Here is a 19,748-nt window from a genome sequence, read left to right as displayed (position 1 = left end):
AGTGTTACCAAAGAAAATTTTGAATATAGAAATTGATCTGTTAATGAAATGGCTGGGGAGCGAGTCATCAGAAAGTGTGAAGAGGTTAAGGTCAGTGCACTTAGATAATCCCCAGTCAGTCTATCAATGATGTAGCAAAGAATTGAGTAGGCAATTGAAGATGTTCTACTCAGAACTGAGAACTTTCCAAATATCTGAAACAAAGACAACCATAAGCTGCAAGATTTGCCTCTAGAATTGGAAGTGGCCAAGGCCAAGCCATATCTTCCAACCCTCAGTTATCTAGATACTACTTGTAGAGTGAAATCAATTGTGCAAAAACTGCCATCCAGCCTGCATTTCCCTAGGATCAAGATATAAATTAGAGAATAACATTGCTTTTCCTCATTCACAGTCTTCCCTAGGTTCATCCAGGACCAAACAATGACAAGCAATGATCCAATTTTTAAGCTTGGTGCATCAGAGGACATCAGAAACGTGACCAATGCAAACAACCCTGGACATAGAATATCAGCTCACCCAATGATAACATGAAAAAGCCCATAATTGTACACAAGATAGGTGTCACCCACTATGTCTGCCCCTCCTGCTTCTCTTCCCACAACAAACAAGAGGTTGGAGGACCCAGATAGACAATGTCCTATACACAAAAAACCTCACCATCTAACTAAATGCCATGACTTTAAGGAAAAGACACTGACAGAGTATAAAAACTTGCTCAGAATATGGAATCAGTTACAGATTTTGCTCTTCATCAAGCCACCTCTCTACAGACTGTAAGGCAGTCATTAAATGTGCAGTGACAGACATGTCACAGCCATCTACCCAGATGCTGCAAGCCTAAATTCCCAAAATGCTGTTTCCCCCATATTGAAGCACAGCAAAGAGAACAATGTATCTGAGACTTTGTACCTGAAGTCACACCCAAATGCACTGAAATCTGTGGAGAGTGCCATGATAGAAAGACCTGTTCATAGATGTGCTTAGCTATGGTGTACCCCAAGGGACAGACTGAGTGGTCAGTAAAGATGTACGTTATCATGGATGACCAGAGCAATAGGTCCCTGGTAAAGTCAGAGTTCTTTCATCTGTTTAATATACAAGAAGACTACTTTTTGTACATGCTCAAAACATGTTCAGGAGAGAAGAGAAAAGGGATTTGTGATAGAAGCCACAGATGGCAGCATCAGATCACCATTTCCTACACTATTAGAGTTACCAAACAGGAGAGAAATGTCTGTGCCAGAAGTAGCATGGCATCATCTCCTTCTCAGGACTATAGCTAAACATCTCCTGCCTTTGATCCTAATGCTTAGAACCTTCTCCTCCTTGGCAGAGATGTCCTAGAGCTGCAGAATGTTTGTCAGCTGTGCAATGGTGCATGTGACACCCCCTGTGCTCATTGCCTTGACCTAGGATGGGTGATAGTTTGCAGTCTGTATTGAAAAAATGTGGAAAACCAGACACTGTTAATACCTTCACCACTAATGTACTAGAGGGTGGTGATACTTCCTTATTCAAGCCCTGTCCATCAGAGAGATACCTATCAATAAAGGGCAACCAAGTCATTAGCCTCAGACCTACATAGAAATCCTCATACTAAAAGATTGGGAGGACCACCTGGGAAGTGCAGTATTCCAAACTACAAAGGACAATGACAAATCTGCCCTCTCCATAGAAGAGGAGTTCCTGAAGATAATGAATACAATTCTTCAGACAGCTGGGTGGCTACCATCCTATCCCAAACACCCAGAACTCAACTTCCCAACAACAAAGAACAGGCCCTCTCATGGCTTGCTTCACTGCATCAGAGCCTAGAAAATAAGTCAGAGACAAGGGACCATTTTGTGACCTTTATGAAGGACATGTTTAATAACGATAGCCCAGAGACAGCTCTGCCTCTGAAGGAAGGTGAAGAATGCTGGTATCTTCTTATCTTTGGCATGTACCATCCTCAGAAACCAGGTCAAATCAGAGTTGTATTTGACTCAATGTTCAGTTTTAAGGAGTCTCTCTGAACAATGTGCTCCTCACTGGGTCTGAGTTAGCCAACAATCTTTTGAGAGTCTTAATTTGTTTCAGAAAACAGCCCATTGCTATCATGGCTGATATCCAACAGACATTCTACTGTTTCAGTGTCCATGAAGACTATAAAAACTACCTAAGATTCTTGTGGTACCAAAACAACAGCATCAGCAATAAAATTGTTGAGTACAGGAAGCATGTTTTTGGCAATAGTCCATCACCCACAAAGGCCACCTATGAACTCAGGAGGACAGCCAAGAAGAGAAGGAGTATGGCCCAGATACCAGATAATTTGTACAAAGAGATTTCTATGTGGATGATGGATTGAAGTCTGCACCTACAGGAGAAGCTACTATCAATTTGTTAAAGAGAATGCAGTCAGTGTTAGCTGGGGCCAGTCTGAGGCATCATAAAATAGCCTCCAACATGACAAGATAATGTAAGCATTCCTTTTAGAAGACTAGGTGAAAGACCTGAAGAACTTGGGTTTAGGATTTGATACACCTCCACATCAGGGTAATCTTGGATTGAATTGGGACCTAAAGGAAGTAGGGATGTGCAGAGCAAAATTTTATGTTCATATTTTTTATGTCCGAAAGGGGGTCCCACTTGCGGCCAATATGGACATAAAAAAAATCCAATCAGTTGGGTATATGTACATATGTGCAAAAAAAAAAATTAAACCCCCTCACCCTCCTTAATCCCCCCCCCAGACTTACCACAACTCCCTGGTGATCGAGCGAGGAGTGAGGACGTCATTTCTGCAATCCTTGGCGAGAAGCATGTGACGTCGGTGGCACGTCGAGTGACGCGGCGTCACGTGATTCCCGGCTCGTTCGCGCCGGACGGCTCGTTCGGCCCAAAAAGAACTTTTGGCCAGCTTGGGGGGGCCTCCTGACCCCCCCAAGCTGGCCAAAAGTTCTTTTTGGGCCGAACGAGCCGTCCGGCGCGAACGAGCCGGGAATCACGTGACGCCGCGTCACTCGACGTGCCACCGACGTCACATGCTTCTCGCCAAGGATTGCAGAAATGACGTCCTCACTCCTCGCTCGATCACCAGGGAGTTGTGGTAAGTCTGGGGGGGGGATTAAGGAGGGTGAGGGGGTTTAATTTTTTTTTTTGCACATATGTACATATACCCAACTGATTGGATTTTTTTTATGTCCATATTGGCCGCAAGTGGGACCCCCTTTCGGACATAAAAAATATGAACATGCCGGGAATCACGTGACGTCGCGTCTGAGTGACGCGGCGCCACGTGATTCCCGGCTCGTTCGCGCCGGACGGCTCGTTCGGCCCAAAAAGAACTTTTGGCCAGCTTGGGGGGGCCTCCTGACCCCCTCAAGCTGGCCAAAAGTTCTTTTTGGGCCAAACGAGCCGTCCGGCGCGAACTTGCCGGGAATCACGTGACGTCGGCGTCACGTGATTCCCGGCTTGTTCGCGCCGAACGAGCCGTCCGGCGCGAACTTGCCGGGAATCACGTGACGTCGCGTCTGAGTGACGCGGCGCCACGTGATTCCCGGCTCGTTCGCGCCGGACGGCTCGTTCGGCCCAAAAAGAACTTTTGGCCAGCTTGGGGGGGTCAGGAGGCCCCCCCAAGCTGGCCAAAAGTTCTTTTTGGGCCGAACGAGCCGTCCGGCGCGAACGAGCCGGGAATCACGTGACGCCGGCGTCACTCGACGTGCCGCCGACGTCACATGCTTCTCGCCAAGGATTGCAGAAATGGCGTCCTCACTCCTCGCTCCATCACCAGGGAGTTGTGGTAAGTCGGGGGGGGGGGGGATTAAGGAGGGTGAGGGGGTTTATATTTTTATTTTGGCTCAACAATCGCGATTTCCCACATATCGAACATATCTATGTTCGATATGTGGGAAATCCGATCGTTTATGTCGAATCAATTTTTTAAGTAAAAAAAAAATATGAGTTGCGTTTTACTAATGCGGTCAATCCGAATGCACACCCCTAAAAGGAAGACATATCCATGTTCCAAGTCTCAAGTGAGGAGAAACCATATACTCGCTGTGGCATTCACTCTACAGTAAACAGCTCATATGATCCACTTAGGTTTGTGGCTCCAGTCGCCATACAAAGGAAGTCCTTGTTAAGAGAACTTTCATCAGAGACAGAAGAGTGGTACGCCCCACTGCCTTCTGGAGAAGAAATGAGAATGGGAAACGTAGAAGGATTCCCTTCAAGATCTCGAGCAGCTTCAGATTTCACGTGTGTATAATCTCTCACTGTAGCTAAATACAAATAACTTTGCGTCTTTTGAAATGCTTCCATAAAGGCTATAACTGTCACGGTCTATGTCAAGATGACAGATGCAGAAGGCAAATCCTGCATAAGATATATCCTGGGTAAAGTTAAATTAGTTCCTCAGTCTAACCATACTGTACCACAGCTTGAATTATGTGGAGCAGTACTGGAAGTAGAGATAGCACAGTTGATACTAGGTGAATTAGACATTCAGCCAGACATGGTCAAGTTTACACCAACAACAAAGTAGTGCTGGGCTACATATACAATCAAACCAAAAGGCTCTATGTATATGTAAGCAACAAAACTGAGTGCACAGGAAGTCAACGTGAGCAGAGCAGTGGTATTATATGCCCACTGATCAGAACCCAGCAGATCATTCCATAAGGTCTGTCTCAGCAGCTCACCTGAAGCAGACAACATGACTAATTGGACCTGAGTTCCTTACAAAGAACCATGATGGATTTCTAACTGAAAGAAACTTTCATCGCTCGTGAACCCTGGATCAGATGCAGAGATCCATCCACAGGTAATCACACATACCAATAACATCATTCCTGAATGCAAATTGGGAACGCACCGATTAGACCATTTTTCTAAGTTGTCAGCACTGAGATGATCTATGACTCGGACCTTGGACAGTACATCAAATGCTCATAACCACTGGCATTTCTACATGAACTGTCACATTCAGAGAAAGTCATCACACATCAGGGGATGACTTTCTTGCAGAAAAACATCAGCTCAGGGATTTTTCAGAACTGATCCATGGAGTATCTGATGCCCTCATGCACTTTCCCTGCAGCACATGTGACAACAGCTCCCAAAATACACCAAGTTGACTCTGGAACCTAGCAGAATTGAGCCAAAATATCCACAATAAACTTCATATTTCCTAAATAACTAAGAAGTTGTGCAAATTCTAGACCAGGGGTGAGCAGAGCCGAAGCCCCCGTTCCATCCATGCAAATTGGTTAGGCCCCCTACACATCTTATAGAGATACTGTAGATCCTGGATTCCCGGTCTGGCTCTTGAATCAGTTGCAAGTAATGACACTGTCAGCCAGTGTCAAACACAGACACGCTCAGTCACAAACTTTATTGGCAAATACACGCTGACACAAAGACACACACACACACACACACACACAGTCTTTCTCACAGGACCTGAGGAGCCTGAGGAGGGAAGCAAAAAGCTTAAAAATAAAGAAAAATAAGTCAAAGTTAAAGGAAATAAAGTCTGGGACCAAGTGATAGGACCCTAGCCACTTGTCTGACCCCCTCCTCCCCAGTTCCAGAGCCAATTTTAAAGGTGTCATTTGTCCCGATGGAAGTTCTGCCAATTTTGGGATTAAACTTCTCCTAAAATATTTAAAAATGAGAAATTTGATTGAGTTCACCAGAATGGTGATTTTTAAAGCCACCTATTCCAGTTGCTTTAAAAATCGTCAGAGGTTTTGAAAGAAAAATAGTAATGCTGTTGTAAAGATTTTTGGACCCTTTAAAGGTTCAGGGTAGCATGGGAAAAAAGGGTGAACCAGGGAAATATTTTTGCCACTAGAAAAAATGATTTTTAAGTTTGAATGGAAAATTGTTTTTAAAGACGTTGGTAGCATCCTTGCACTCCTAAAGTTAGTGGACTGACCTGGCTTGACGACAAAGGAAATTCCAAAGCCATATCCAAGGGCTGCATGGAAACAGCTTCACTAGCAACCAGTGAAGGGGCAGGCATAGCATCACAAAGCCTAGTCAAAGCACAAAACAAGAGATGGAAATAATGAATAGAGGAACATTATTGGTTTCGTTCACATTTCAATCCAATAGAGATAATATATTAAAATTTTTCTTTAGATCTCGCCAATTGCTGTTCTATGGTCAGAAGATCTGGGTTTTCCCAGACCTCACTAGGGCTACACAGAATAGGAGGAAAACATTCCTTGCATTATGACCTGAAGTTTTGGCTAAAGGTGGACAATTTATCCTACGTTACCCATGAAGATGCCTAGTGAGTTATAGGAATGCTAGATATGTATTTCAAGAACCTGACCTGCTAAGAATGTTGATAGATTCCACCAAAGAACCGGTCAAGTAAATAGAGATGAGTTAAATGTTTAATGATTTATATGTATCATTTCTAAGATATGCGCTCTGTTTTCCTTTGCTTATCCCCCTTTTACCAATGTAAATTATGGGTTTTGTGAATAATAGATAATATTATTTCTTACATTTTATGTAAGTTTTGAACTGAGACCCATATTTCATGCAAGAGTTTTCTTGTAAATTGTTAAACTGTAATAAAAAAAAAATAAAAAAAAAATAATTAAACACCATAAAGAAAAAAAAAATCACATAGAGCATTTCCAAAAGACCTGAATAGTTGAATCAAGGGGTTGGGAGGGCGGTCATTTGTCTAACAAGGGAATGCCATCCCACAACAGAAAAACTGAGACCTGATGACATCACAGAGTAAGGATATGGAGAAGGTAGGAAAGGCAGAGATTTTACAATTTAGGAGAGAGCTGAGCTGAAGTGTCATGGAAAGCTGCACTAGTACTGATATGGGTGCTCATAGGTCCTTAGGCTCAGTGAAACACTTTTTGATATGGCACACAATAAGTCATTATTCCTATTCTAAGTTTTTGATTTTTCATAAGCATCCTTTATAATCGCTAACAAGTATAGCATTGTAAAATGACATTTATGTTGCAGTGTTGTAGTTGTGTATATAAATAGATGCTATAAGCTAGATAAAGATGCTAAAACAAGGTTGTAGAACATTTTGAACTGATATGAGGTTAGTTTACATTCCATCTAAGAACAGAGATGAGGATGGTTTACATTCCATCTAAGATTATGGAAGCATATCTAGAACTAGAACAAGGATGAGGCCAATTGACATTCCATCTAAGATTATATAAAATATTCTTAGAACAAACACACAATTGATGATGCTGGCAAATTCCAAGAAAACATTTACAGGTGAGGCGAGAATTAAATTACCATATCGTCATTCAGCTTATTTGTTAATAATAGAAAGCCAATCATAGAAATTTTGACAATTATGTAACCTAGTTTAGGGGCTGGAAATATACAACTGAAATTCTGTATAATGCTCTGTTATCAATAAAATCATGTAAGAGGGAGTTTATGCTAGTGCCTTGCATAAGAACATAAAAAATTGCCATGCTGGGTCAGACCAAGGGTCTATCAAGCCCAGCATCCTGTTTCTAACAGAGTCCAAATCAGGCCACAAGAACCTGGCAAATACCCAAACACCAAGAGGTTCTCATGCTACTGATGCCAGTAATAGCAGAGGCCATTCCCTAAGTCAACAAGTAATAACAGTTTATGGACCTCTCCTCCAAGATCTTATCCAAACCTTTTTTGAACCCAGCTACACTAACTGCACTAACCACATCCTCTGGCAACAAATTCCAGAGCTTAATTATGCGTTGAATGAAAAATAATTTTCTCCGATTAGTCTTAACCATGACAGGGGCCGGCCAATGGCACCGATAGCCCCTTTCACATGGTAAGGGCAAAGGGCCATTGGCGCCATTTTGTTTACTGGCAGCAGACGGCCTGAGAGCGGGAGATTGCTCCCAGGACCCCCGCTGGACCACCAGGTAGTTTAGAAAGGTTTTGGGTGGTTCGGGAGGGTGGGGGATTCTATTCGATTTAAAGGGTCGGGGTGGGGGGTTTTTTTCAGCTTGGGATATCCGGAAAAAAAAGCATTCAGAATCGCGGGAAATGAAGATTTCCCGCAGTTCTACAAACCCGATACCGGAAGCGAGGCTGGTACCGATTCACATCTCTAGTCTTAACTGTACTACCTGCTAACTTCAAGGAGTGTCCCCTAGTCCTTCTATTATCCGAAAGTGTAAATAACTGATTCACATCTACTCGTTCAAGACCTCTCATGATTTTAAAGACCTCTATCGTATCCCCCCTCAGCCGTCTCTTCTCCAAGCTGAACAGCCCTAACCTCTTCAGCCTTTCCTCATAGGGGAGTTGTTACATTTCCTTTATCATTTTAGTTGCCCTTCTCTGTACCTTCTCCATCGCAACTATATCTTTTTTGAGATGCGGTGACCAGAATTGTACACAGTATTCAAGGTGCGGTCTCACCATGGAGCAATACAGAGGCATTATGACATTTTCCATTTTATTAACCATTCTCTTCCTAATAATTCCTAACATTCTGTTTGCTTTTTTGACTGCTGCAGCACACTGAGCCGACGATTTTAAAGTATTATCCACTATGATGCCTAGATCTTTTTCCTGGGTGGTAGCTCCTAATATGGAACCTAACATCGTATAACTACAGCAAGGGTTATTTTTCCCTATATACAACACCTTGCACTTGCCCACATTAAATTTCATCTGCCATTTGAGTGCCCTATCTTCCAGTCTCGCAAGGTCCTCCTGTAATGTATCACAATCTGCTTGTGATTTAATTACTCTGAATAATTTTGTATCATCTGCAAATTTGATAACCTCACTCATCGTATTCCTTTCCAGATCATCTATAAATATATTGAAAAGTACTGTTCCAAGTAGAACATTGCATACCTTGCATCCTCACATTAAACATTTACTAGGCCCTCCTCAGTAGTATCCCAGAGTAACCCTGCTCCCAGTAGCCAGATATTTCCAGTAAGGTTCCCAAATTTGATCATACAAAAACAACTTCTTATGAAGAGAAATTGTCATTTTTTCTATGACTGCTATATCATGAACCAGCTTATACCAGTGAGAAACTAGTAGTTGTGATTTCCAATGTTTCACAATAGTAAATCTGGCCATATGAATTAAATGGTCACACAGCTTACGTTGTTGGTTTGCCAACACTTAGCCCAAAGCCCAAGAAGGCAAGTTATAGGTGTGAGAGTCACCGGATGTCCCAGGATGTCAGCAATCATCATCTCCACCATCTGCCAAAACCCCTTCACTATCTCACACTCCCACAAGACATTTATATACATCTACACCCCCCACCCCCTTGCCAGCACACGTGGGATGTCAAGAGGGAAAACCTAGCAAAGTAAACCATTGTTCTACAAGTCCTCCTTACCAGCTTGTACATCAATTCAACCCTATATATACAAATGGAGATCCAGTGTACCTTCTTTCATATTGTCCCCCAGTCCCCCTCAGTCAAATTCAGCCTGAGATCTGTATTCCATTGTGTTATCAAGGTTAGCATGAATTCCTTTCATCCATACATCATGGTGATAGCTCTGTATAACAACGATATGTTTTTCTTACCCAGTACAATTAACATCAAGATCCTTTCTACCCATTAAGATGTAGTCCTATCCCATAACATCCCCTCAGACCTCTACAACTGCGTCTTAATACTGTCATATATGTCTCTCAATCTGTCCTGCAATTCAAAGTCTTCTAACAAAGTCTCATAGGGGACCCAACTATCCTCATCCCAGAGCTGGCCCATAAACTGCAAACCCTTCTTCTACCAACCCGCTGGTAATGCCCAAAATGTGTCTATAGAAATATGGGGAGTATCCCTTAATTCAGCTAAGAAGGTGTGTGTACCCACTGGCATGTCCAAGCTTTTGCACATCGCCCACCAAACATGCATCGTGTGTGCTATAATAGGGCTCAATCTCATGACCCTTCTGGAGTGAGGCAAAACAAGTAGTATAACTGGAAATAAAGCCAAGTCAATGACCCCAGCAGCACCCACCTCTAGGGACAGCCAGGGAGACACCTGTTCCCTTCCCAACCACTCCCGAAACACAAGACAAGAGGCCCAGTAATAACCCAAAAGGTTAGGTAACTTCATTCCTCCCCCGCCCTTTGTTCTCACAAAGTACTCATTTTTAATTTTATAGCATTTTAATAAAAATATTTTCTCTACAGCTAGTGGCTTTAAGCATTCTTATTTTCAAAGAACAACAACAGTACTCCTCTCCTGAAATGTAAACGTTAATCAAAACATTGTAAAACCTGGCAGGAACAATAGTAAACACTCTGGAATGAGTGAGGGTATGAATAAAAGTGAATAATTATATAAAAACCACCAAAGGTAAGACATGGGTTAGTTAAATTTAATTGTAAAGACAGCTGATCTGCGGTTGAATATTGTCAGCTTTGATAACTAGAGTGAGTGACTGGAAAAGAAAAATAATTTCTAATCAAATATTATTTGAGAGAGTGGGTGAGTCAAAGACACAAAACTCCCTGAGGCTTCCCAAAGAGGAAAAAGCACAAAGCTGAAGTTAATATTCTGAATCAAGTATATGTAAATTTGGAAATACTTCCCTGTGGTTCTTAAAAAAAAACAAACTAAAAACCCAGAAACAGAAACTTTCCTGGAACAGGGCTCAGAGAAAGGAATTGTTAGATTTGATTTCCATAAGTGAGAACTAACTAGAGTTTATAAGTGAAAATAAAGAATCTCAAAACCAAGGGAGAATAATTGTAGCGTGGCAAAATATAGCCCTCACTTTTCTCAGATAGCAGATTTGGGGGGAAAAAAGGAAACTGAGGAGATAACGCTCCAAAAGAAAAGAAAGAAAGGAATTTGTAAGGGGAAAGAATAGGAAAAATAAAAAAAAGATCCCTCTGATAATAAATGCATTAGTCACCCCCTATTGTTCCTGACCAGCATTATCTAATATCTAGGGAATTAACAATTATCTTTTGTTTTTCATAGTTAGCACTAAAGTTCAACAAACCATGGAAGACATAACACCATAGGGAACACACTGGGAAAAACTGTCAGTGCAAGGAAGTTAGTTTTCTTTGTTGATTTTGTTTAAGAATAAATTAGTAGATACAGATCAGTGAGAGTCAAGAGAACTAGTTAACGCACTCCAGCTATGAACTCAAAGAACACCAGAGAAGTCAAAAAGAAAAAGTTAAGAGGTGAATTTTAAAAGCTCTGCACTTGCACTAATTAGGGAATGTGCAAATAAGTCAAGCAGAAGTGCACGTATGTCCCGCTACGTGCACATCTCCAAATATTTTGAAAGGATTAGGGCATGGGTGTGGTCTGAGTGGGGCAAAGGCATTTCAGGGTGTGAGCCAGAGATGTGCGCTTACTGACATCCCCAGCTGCATCACTTTACTTCTGCTATGGATGATGTGTAAGTTAAAAAATAAAGAAAACTAGATAGATCTGCAGGGTTTTAAGGACTGGGGCTAATTGGTAGGGATGTGCATTCGTTTTGAACAAATGCGAAATCCGCAATGTATAGGTCCCTATTCGTTGCATATGTGGGGTTCCAAAACATATGGCAAACCACCACGAATGCAACGTATCATTAACGAATAAAACCCCCACTCTCCTGATCCCCCCCCCCCCAAGACTTGCCAAAAGTTCCTGGTGGTCCAGCCGGGGTCCTGGAGCGATCTCCTGCACGCGGGTCGTCGACTGCCGGTATTCAAAATGGTGCCGATAGCCTTTGCCCTTACTATGTCACAGGGGATACCAGTGCCATTGGTCGGCCCCTGTCACATGGTAGGAGCAATGGATGGCCGGCGCCATCTTGTGGAGAAAGAAAAAGGCTACGGAAAGAAAGAACTTGCACAGAAAGTCTTCTGCAGAAGGAACTCAAACTCTCACACGTGGCCCAGGGAGACACTAAAGAGAAAAAGACACAAAGAATCAATTCTTAAGGTTATATTAAAGAAACGGAGGCAGAGTGAAACAAAAGTAGCAGGAAATTAAAACTTATACTTATCTGATTATATTGCTAGATAGAATCTTGAAACTCTGGAGTACTAAGGTCTAAAAGTAAAGAAAGTTAAGTATTAAAAATTGTTTATGATTCATAATAAAAATTGTTATTGCTTGACAGTATATCTGGAGTTAAAAATAAATGTGGTTTTTACTAGCACCCATAGTCTCGCCCTTCACTGGCTTTATCCTTGTTCTCCTTCCCTATCACCAGGATATGTGATCGGGTGGGTTTTGGGCCCCTTTTTATATAAACCTAATAGGAGAGAGAGCTTCTGGCAGTGACCCCTTTTGGGCAATATCAGTGATCTCCCAAATTTTCTTACTCGTGGCCAAGGACACCATAGCATGAGGAGGTTTACATAAGGAATAGTGAAAACATTTATGAGCCCTGTCACTGAGACAGTGCTCTTTATGTCTCATGAAAGTACTTGAATATTGTGGACTGTTGCCTTATTTTGGTAGTTGTTTTCCATAATGTTTCATAATACTGGTTTCTATGATGCCAAGCAGGGAGTGTTCTGCCTCCGCAGTGCATGTATATGTTTGTTTATTACACTGCCACACTGTGTCATCTTATGATATTGCTTAGTTTAGAGTCTCTGCAGGGTCTAGAGTTCTTTGTCCTGATTGGTTATTGTTTGAATGTTTCTGAGCTCCCTATTGGATCTGTTCCTGTTTTGCTGTGTCTCTATGTGTTTTCTCTCCTCTTCCTATTGGTCCCTTGATTCAAAGCAAACTGGGACTTACTTTCTGGAAGTACTTTCAGTTGGAAAAAGGCTCTTGGCAAACTAACAGCTTTCCTGTGTCCTATACGAGCCCCTAGAAACATTGTTCTTTAACTTCTATTTCCAAATGGCTACTGTTCCCTACTATTCACGAGTAGCCACAACTTCTACTTCAGTTGCAGTTGTCTTCGTCTGATTACTGAGCTTCCAGAGAATCATAAACATCTGAATCAGACTGCTATCTGTATGGCTGTTCTCGCTGCTTTATCACAGTGAGTGTTGAATTGTTTCTTCATTCTAATAAATGTTGTTTGGCATTGAAGAGCTGAGTTCTCTATTTGGAAGTTAGGAAAAAGAAGGTTTAACTGACTGGTTAGCAACTCAAGCAAAAGCAGATGATTTGTGAGAACAGTACACCTACACCCACCATCACCTCAGAGTTGCAGTACCATAAATGTCACTGAGCCTACAATAGCATCAACTCCAAGAAAAAATTCAGCACAGGGCCTGTGAGCCCTTGTGCACTGACAGGCCTTGTAATGGCCTTACCTCCTTGCATGGATTTTTATGATAATTAGAAACCCGTGCACAGGAGGGGCAGGGCCAGCGCAGGACTTTTCAACACATGAGGCCTTGCAGGCCCATGCTGAATTTTGATAGGGTTGCTACTGCTGCAGATTCAGCACCGGGGCAGCAACAGGCCTGGATGACAGCATGGCAGCATTGGCACTCTAGCGAGTATGAAACTGTAGAGTTGGAGACAATTGCCTGTGCCTAAATCCAGGACTGCTAATTAGCTAGCTAGTGAAAGCTTTGAAAAATTTTGTGGCTGTTTTGTTTTCATTCCGGGGGTGGGCCATTTCGGGTCCATCCCCAGATCAATGTTTTTCATTTCATTGCGCAGTTTATAAGAAACAAATTGTAAAAAAAAATCAAAACTCTACCCCCCCCCCCCCCCCACCCCGACCTTCCACAGAACTCATCACAAACACCCGGTGGTCTAGTGGGAGGCCCGGGAGTGATTTCCTACTCCCAGGACAGGGGCTGCTCTCATTCAAAATGGCACCAGTCACCTTTTGCCTTTAACATGTGACAGGGGCTACTGTTGCTATTGGGCATCTTCTACCATGTGAAAGGGGCTGCCAATGGTACTGGTAACCCCTGTCACATGTTAAGGGCAAAGGGCAGCCAGTGCCATTTTGAATGAGGGCAGCTGCTGGCTTGGGAGCGTGAAATCACGCCCAGGCTCCCACTAGACCACCGGGTGTTTTTGGTGAGTACTGGAGGGGTCAGGAGGGGTGTGGCAGTCCACTGATGGGGCTCCAACTTTTTATTAATAGGAAGGATTGGGGTGGGTTCTGAGTTTTGTTTACCCCCTTACATTAAAAAAAAAAAAAAAACAATACGAAGAGCAACATGAAATTTTGTTTTTCGGTTTTCCTGAAATAGTAAATATCGTCTGTATTTCCTATTTTGTTGCATTCGACTTCCTTCCTTATTAATGATCACATGCTGATTAATTACATTACACTTTCAATTTCTCTGCTGCCCTCTAAAACAGACTCAGCACATGGTAACAACACATTTCTGCATAAATCAGAATTATTTAAATTAAACATTAGAATGGATTATTGGGACTTTATTTACATTGCCAGATACTGTCGTGTGAGAGACAGTTTTACTTGAAATGGTTTTATCCAATTAAATATTATCTTTCTTTTGGAAAGGGTTGATGTTAACCCTGTTAAATGATTCCAAATAATAATGACCATGAGGTAACATTTAAATGAGAGCTGCAGCACACTGGAAGCATGTTATATAATCTCTTATCATTCTTGAGAAAAACCGCCCTTTGTGTTTCATACTTTAGTCAGTATGTGCCAAAAGTCTACATGGTGATAGGCAGAGGATGTCTTTATCCATTCATATTTTAATGATTTGTCCCATGATAAAAGCCATTTTTGTTAAAAAAAAAAAAAAAGAAAAATTAATGACTTTTGGGTTGCCTGTAAGTAGCTGATTTGTGACTTCAAGCTGCTTAAATTATTTATTTAGTTCGAATATTCAGTTATTAGGTGGTAAACCTGAATTAGGTCAAGAGTTCCCAAACTTATCCTGGTGACTCCCATAGCCAGTCTGATATTCAGGCTATCCACAATTAATATGCACGAGATACATTTCAATACATTGGATCTCCAACATATGCAAATATTTCTCGTAATAATTATTGTGGATAGCCTGAAAATCCAACTGACTATGGAGTCAATGGACAGGGTTTGGGAAATTTAGGGTGAACTCTTCTTGAGCTGACATTAGCCAATGACAATCTGGTTATCTGATGATGTCACTTCCTTAAAGAATCTTCCTGAGCTTTGCATTTCTTTCCTGTGTCTTTTAGCGAGGGAAAGCCACTTTGAGATATCTTTAGTCCAGTATTTTTCTTCCTGGTTCTTAAAGCAATAGTATTAGCAAAATGTTTTTTTGTTTTTTTAATTCTTTAATACTCATTCGAGCCTCTGGATTTCCCAAAGATGCACAGGTCACCACCGCAAGATGACAAAGTGCTTTGTTTTTTAACTTAGATGCCCTGTACCTTACAAAGGAGTCTTAGTCTTCTTAAAAACACAGCACAAAATAGGAAACAATTTGTCTTTGTCCATTTCAAGACATTTTTTGCTGATGCGGGTAAGAAATTATTCTTGCATTGTGCTGAAATGTGCAGAAGCCGAAGATCACTGAGCATGGCAGAGACTGAAGCTAAGATTTATTGTAATGCACAATAGAGTATGACATTTGGAAAGGGGATCAACTTGTTCTAGTGAAACTGGGGCAGTAGTGCAGATATGAAATTCTGATAAAGTGTGTCTGATAGTTAGGAGTATTGGGGTGTCTTCTGTATTCTACCAGGCTGACTCTGCTAGTCTTTTGCTATAGTCACAGGACAATACTGCCACAGTGTGGGCAAACCGTTGTAACTTAACATATTTTAACAGGGATTTGCCTTTACCAGCTCAGTGATGGATTTTGTCTTTTGCTACTTCTAACTAAGCACTATCAGTGAAGGTACTGTGCCTCCTAACACCACCCTCCCCCTCATGAGCTTACAATTTCCCCCTCCGTCACCCATGGACCTCTCAAATTTATTTCACTCCACTTCCCCACCAATTTGATTTCCCCCATCCCTCTAACCTGACCTCTGATCCTTATCCAGCCAACCCCACAGATCTCAGGGATCCCTCTGGCTGTAGCTGTGCTGTCATCAAAAGGCAGAGCTTGGGGACTGGGTCAGCTCATGGCCCAGCACTCACAGGCTCCAACTTCCGCATGGAAGCCGGGGGGGAGGGGGGGGGCTATGAGCTATGAGTATGCAGCCACTGATTCAGACCCCTGCTCTCACTGCCTTCTGGTGATGCTGAAGCTCTGAAGTATGTTGGTTTGGAGGAGATAATGGGAAGGAAAGGATCAGACTCCTGCCATGGAGAGGGGATTGAAATTGGATGAGATTTGGGGGCAGGATGAAATTGTGGGTGGGGGCTGGGATTGGAGGTGGGACTGGAGATCTAGGTGGGGAGGCAGGATTGAAGGGCCACAGGGACAGACAATTTACTGCTCCCATAATTTTGCCATCCTAGAAACAGGTCTAGTAAGCCTATTTATAGATCCAGTCCTGTTCCTGCTTCCTTATGCCCTAAATCATTTTATGTCGACAAGGATACCAGATGTCCCAGGGCTTACACAGTAGCATTTTTAGAATTCAGATGGAATAAGTCACCGCCCCAAAGAACTTACAATTAAGGGGTGAATTTTTAAAAGGCCCATATACACGAATATATGGGCTGAGTGCAAGCAACACTTATTTTAAAACTGGCAAATTAGGTGCATACATACGCATGTGCGCAACAAAACATGCGGAAAGAAAAGGGTTGGATTTGGGGGCAGGTCAGGGCCATTCTGGGGTGGGGCCAACATTTATGCGCATAAATCCAGATTTTAAATCTGGCGAATGTCGCAAGCGGCAGACTGTTACCTACACATATTTTACTTCTGCTCTTTTTCAGATGTAAGTCAGAATGAAACTTGTTATAGCCACAGACTGACTGGGTGAGGGGTCTGGGTAAACTTGGGGAAGTGCAGGCTGAAGAACCAGGGGGGTCTTGATGACCTAGAGATAGACTGGGCAGACTGCTGGACTATAAGTGGTCAAACTGGTTATTCCAGTCACGATCACATGTTTTAAAATGTGCTCACTTGCTTGTAAAGTTATGCTAATAATGATTCCTTGCTTAACCACTTAAAATTAGTAACACACACATATGCTCACTAGACTTTTTCTAAATAGTAAGAGTGCATTTGCATGGACGATTTAAAATTTCAGCATTTGTGGGCTCAAGCTCACATATCACTTATGTGGGTGCACATGCACTTGCTTTAAAGTTACCTCCTTAAGAGGGTATCTGAAGCAACTGAAGATAGAGTTGGGCAAACTATGGTCCGTGAGCCATATCCAGCCTGCAGGAGATTTCAAACTGACCTGTGGCAGAGAGCTGGGTCCCAGCCCATGATGTGTGAAAGCATATTATTTCCACCTGCAAATGATATTGTTCATCAGCCCATTGAGCCTTACCCATCTGCTCCTTCAAGGGACCCTCATGCCACTCAGATTGTGATAGGGGCCCTCCACCTGCCATCCAGACTGGGTCCTCAGTTCAATAAATTTGCCCACCCCTGAGGTAAAGTGACATGCTCAAAGAGCCTCAGTGAAGGAAGTGGGATTTGAACCTGGGTTTCCGTGGCTCATAGCCCATTACTTTAAGCACTAGGCCACTCCTTTTCCTTTAATAATAGACTGCACAACTTCTGATTTTGATCCACTGCATGTAGAAACTTTCATTTTTGATTTACTGAAGAGAAGCAGTACTACAAGGCCATGTACACAAGAGAACGGAAAATGAAATCCAGTATATGTTCCATCTATCCCTGAAGACCTGTAGCCAACAGAGAGGCTGCAATAGAGAGGTTTCCATTCAGCTTAAACTTAACAGGATGTTGGAAGCATCTTGAACACTAACAAAAATGCTGTTATTTTTCAATTTTATTGACAGTGCACAAAAACCTGTGGGGTGGGATCCCGGTACCGAAAAGTAATTTGCATGAATCGGAATAAAGAAGAGGTGCACAGTGCTCACTGCAACAAGGACAAACAACCTCCCGAAATTGAAAGCTGCAGATTGCAACCTTGTGAATACATCTGGGTCACTGGAGAATGGTCAGAGGTACAGACATCGGGAATCAGCTGCACAGAGCTCTCGCATACCGTACTGATTAGCAAAGTGGGAAACCGGCTGCTTCAAACCCGAATCCCAGTTCTTGGCAAAGTTACTGACAAAAGAGCAAATTCCCAGCCTTGCCAAGAAATGCCTTTTGCCAACAGTGCTGGTTGGTCATAATTTATGTTAGACAGGCAGTGCAAGAAATCATATTCCAACAATTTTTAAAAACATGCTTATTTGTGGCAGTATTTCATTTATTTATTCATGGAGTCTCTTGGTACATAAAATAAAAGGGTTATCAAGTCCCTTATTAAATATGTTCCATGTTCTATCAATCGAAAGCGTTGAACTGCCAGTCACTTGTTAGGGGAGGCTGAAGCAGAGAGGAAGAGTAGGGGGCAGTCACCGCCTCCCCCCCCCCCCCCAACCACAAACATCCTGAGAGTAGGGGTGGATGCTTTACTTCTAGACTTCAGCTCATAATTAATATCTTATGAGCTAAGCAACCAGAATTCACAGTACCACAAAGTCTCAGGTTTTCAAGAGATGGTGGGGTCCTGATGGCTACAAACACAATCAACTTCCCCCTCATCCTCATCAGTCTCTCTTTTGTTCTCCCCAGCATATCCTCACCAGTCTCTCCTCCTCTCTCTCTCTCAGTCCCTCCACCCTTTTCCCACCAGTCTTTCTCATACTGCTCTTCTCCCTACCAGCCTTCATCTCTTTCAACTCCCCTTGTCCCCAACATTCTCCCTCTCTGTCAACCCCTCGTCTTCCCCACCAGTCTCCTCTCTCTCAATCTCTCCACCCACCCCCCCCCCCACCAGTGTCTCAGTCCCCCCCCCCCACTTTTTCCACCTCTCTCTCTCAAATCCCCTTGTCCCCACCAGTTTCACAACTTACCCCAAAACGTGAGTCACTAACCATCTACGCTGGTAGTGATTGCACAGCACTGCGGGACTGACTGAATGAGGATTTGGTTATAAAGATAGGCTAATTGCCTACATGTCTTGGAAGCAGCAGGCATCCTTAAAATGCTTTCCTCTAGTAAGACGCCTGGCTTGCTTTGGACATTAGTAGTCCTTTCCATGCCCTTCCTCTGTTTTGCCTAGCCGTCTCATCCCTTGAGGCAGAGAGCACAACTCCTTTCAATTCTTCCATCCTAACCATCCATGCCACCGAGTGCCCTCCAGTACACACATTCAGATAACAGTGCATGGGCAGTCATAGTTGATTAGGGGGACATGGGGAGGGAATGGAAGCGAGACAAGCACTGTCCAAATGTGGCACTTGCCCCTTCCAAGTCGATGTCACTACCAGTAGTTTCCAGGCCACTGCTTGGGAGATGGCCCCCACCTCTTCCTACCACACAAAGACACACTTGGTATATGCCACTTCACTGGACTATTCGGCTTTGCCTTCCTGTCCCTCTTATATCAGGCACATATGACTTTATCTTATCTATTGTATTCAATTTGATGTCTTCTTTGTTGTAACAGTGCTCGGTAACATGTGGTGAGGGCTATCAGCAAAGGCTTGTATCCTGCAGCGAAGTTTACTCTGAGAAGGAGCATTATGAGTATGGCTACCAGAGTACAGAAAACTGTCCGGGCACGCAGCCGCCAAATGTCCGTAACTGCTACTTCGGTGAATGCCCCATTTCTGCATCCTGGAGAGTTGGAAATTGGGGAAGTGTAAGTCTTTGTTTCCCAGCTATGGTACTATACTTTTAAGGGTTTTTCTCTGTAGTTGGGTCTCCCTTTC

The 19,748-nt window shown here is 42.8% G+C and overlaps 1 protein-coding gene across 1 annotated transcript in view; it reads left to right on the top strand.

Moving 5' to 3' along the window:
* ADAMTS9 (ADAM metallopeptidase with thrombospondin type 1 motif 9) overlaps positions 1 to 19,748 on the top strand; it is a 366,656-nt gene that overhangs the window by 279,814 nt on the left and 67,094 nt on the right. Inside the window, 2 exon segments of the mRNA XM_029601029.1 lie at positions 17,817 to 17,987; positions 19,484 to 19,678. Coding sequence (XP_029456889.1) covers positions 17,817 to 17,987; positions 19,484 to 19,678 — 366 coding nt within the window.

The sequence above is a fragment of the Rhinatrema bivittatum genome, chromosome 4 (genome assembly GCF_901001135.1).
Source record: "Rhinatrema bivittatum chromosome 4, aRhiBiv1.1, whole genome shotgun sequence".
Taxonomy (NCBI): Eukaryota; Metazoa; Chordata; class Amphibia; order Gymnophiona; family Rhinatrematidae; genus Rhinatrema; species Rhinatrema bivittatum.
This window is presented reverse-complemented; position numbering and strand designations above follow the sequence as displayed.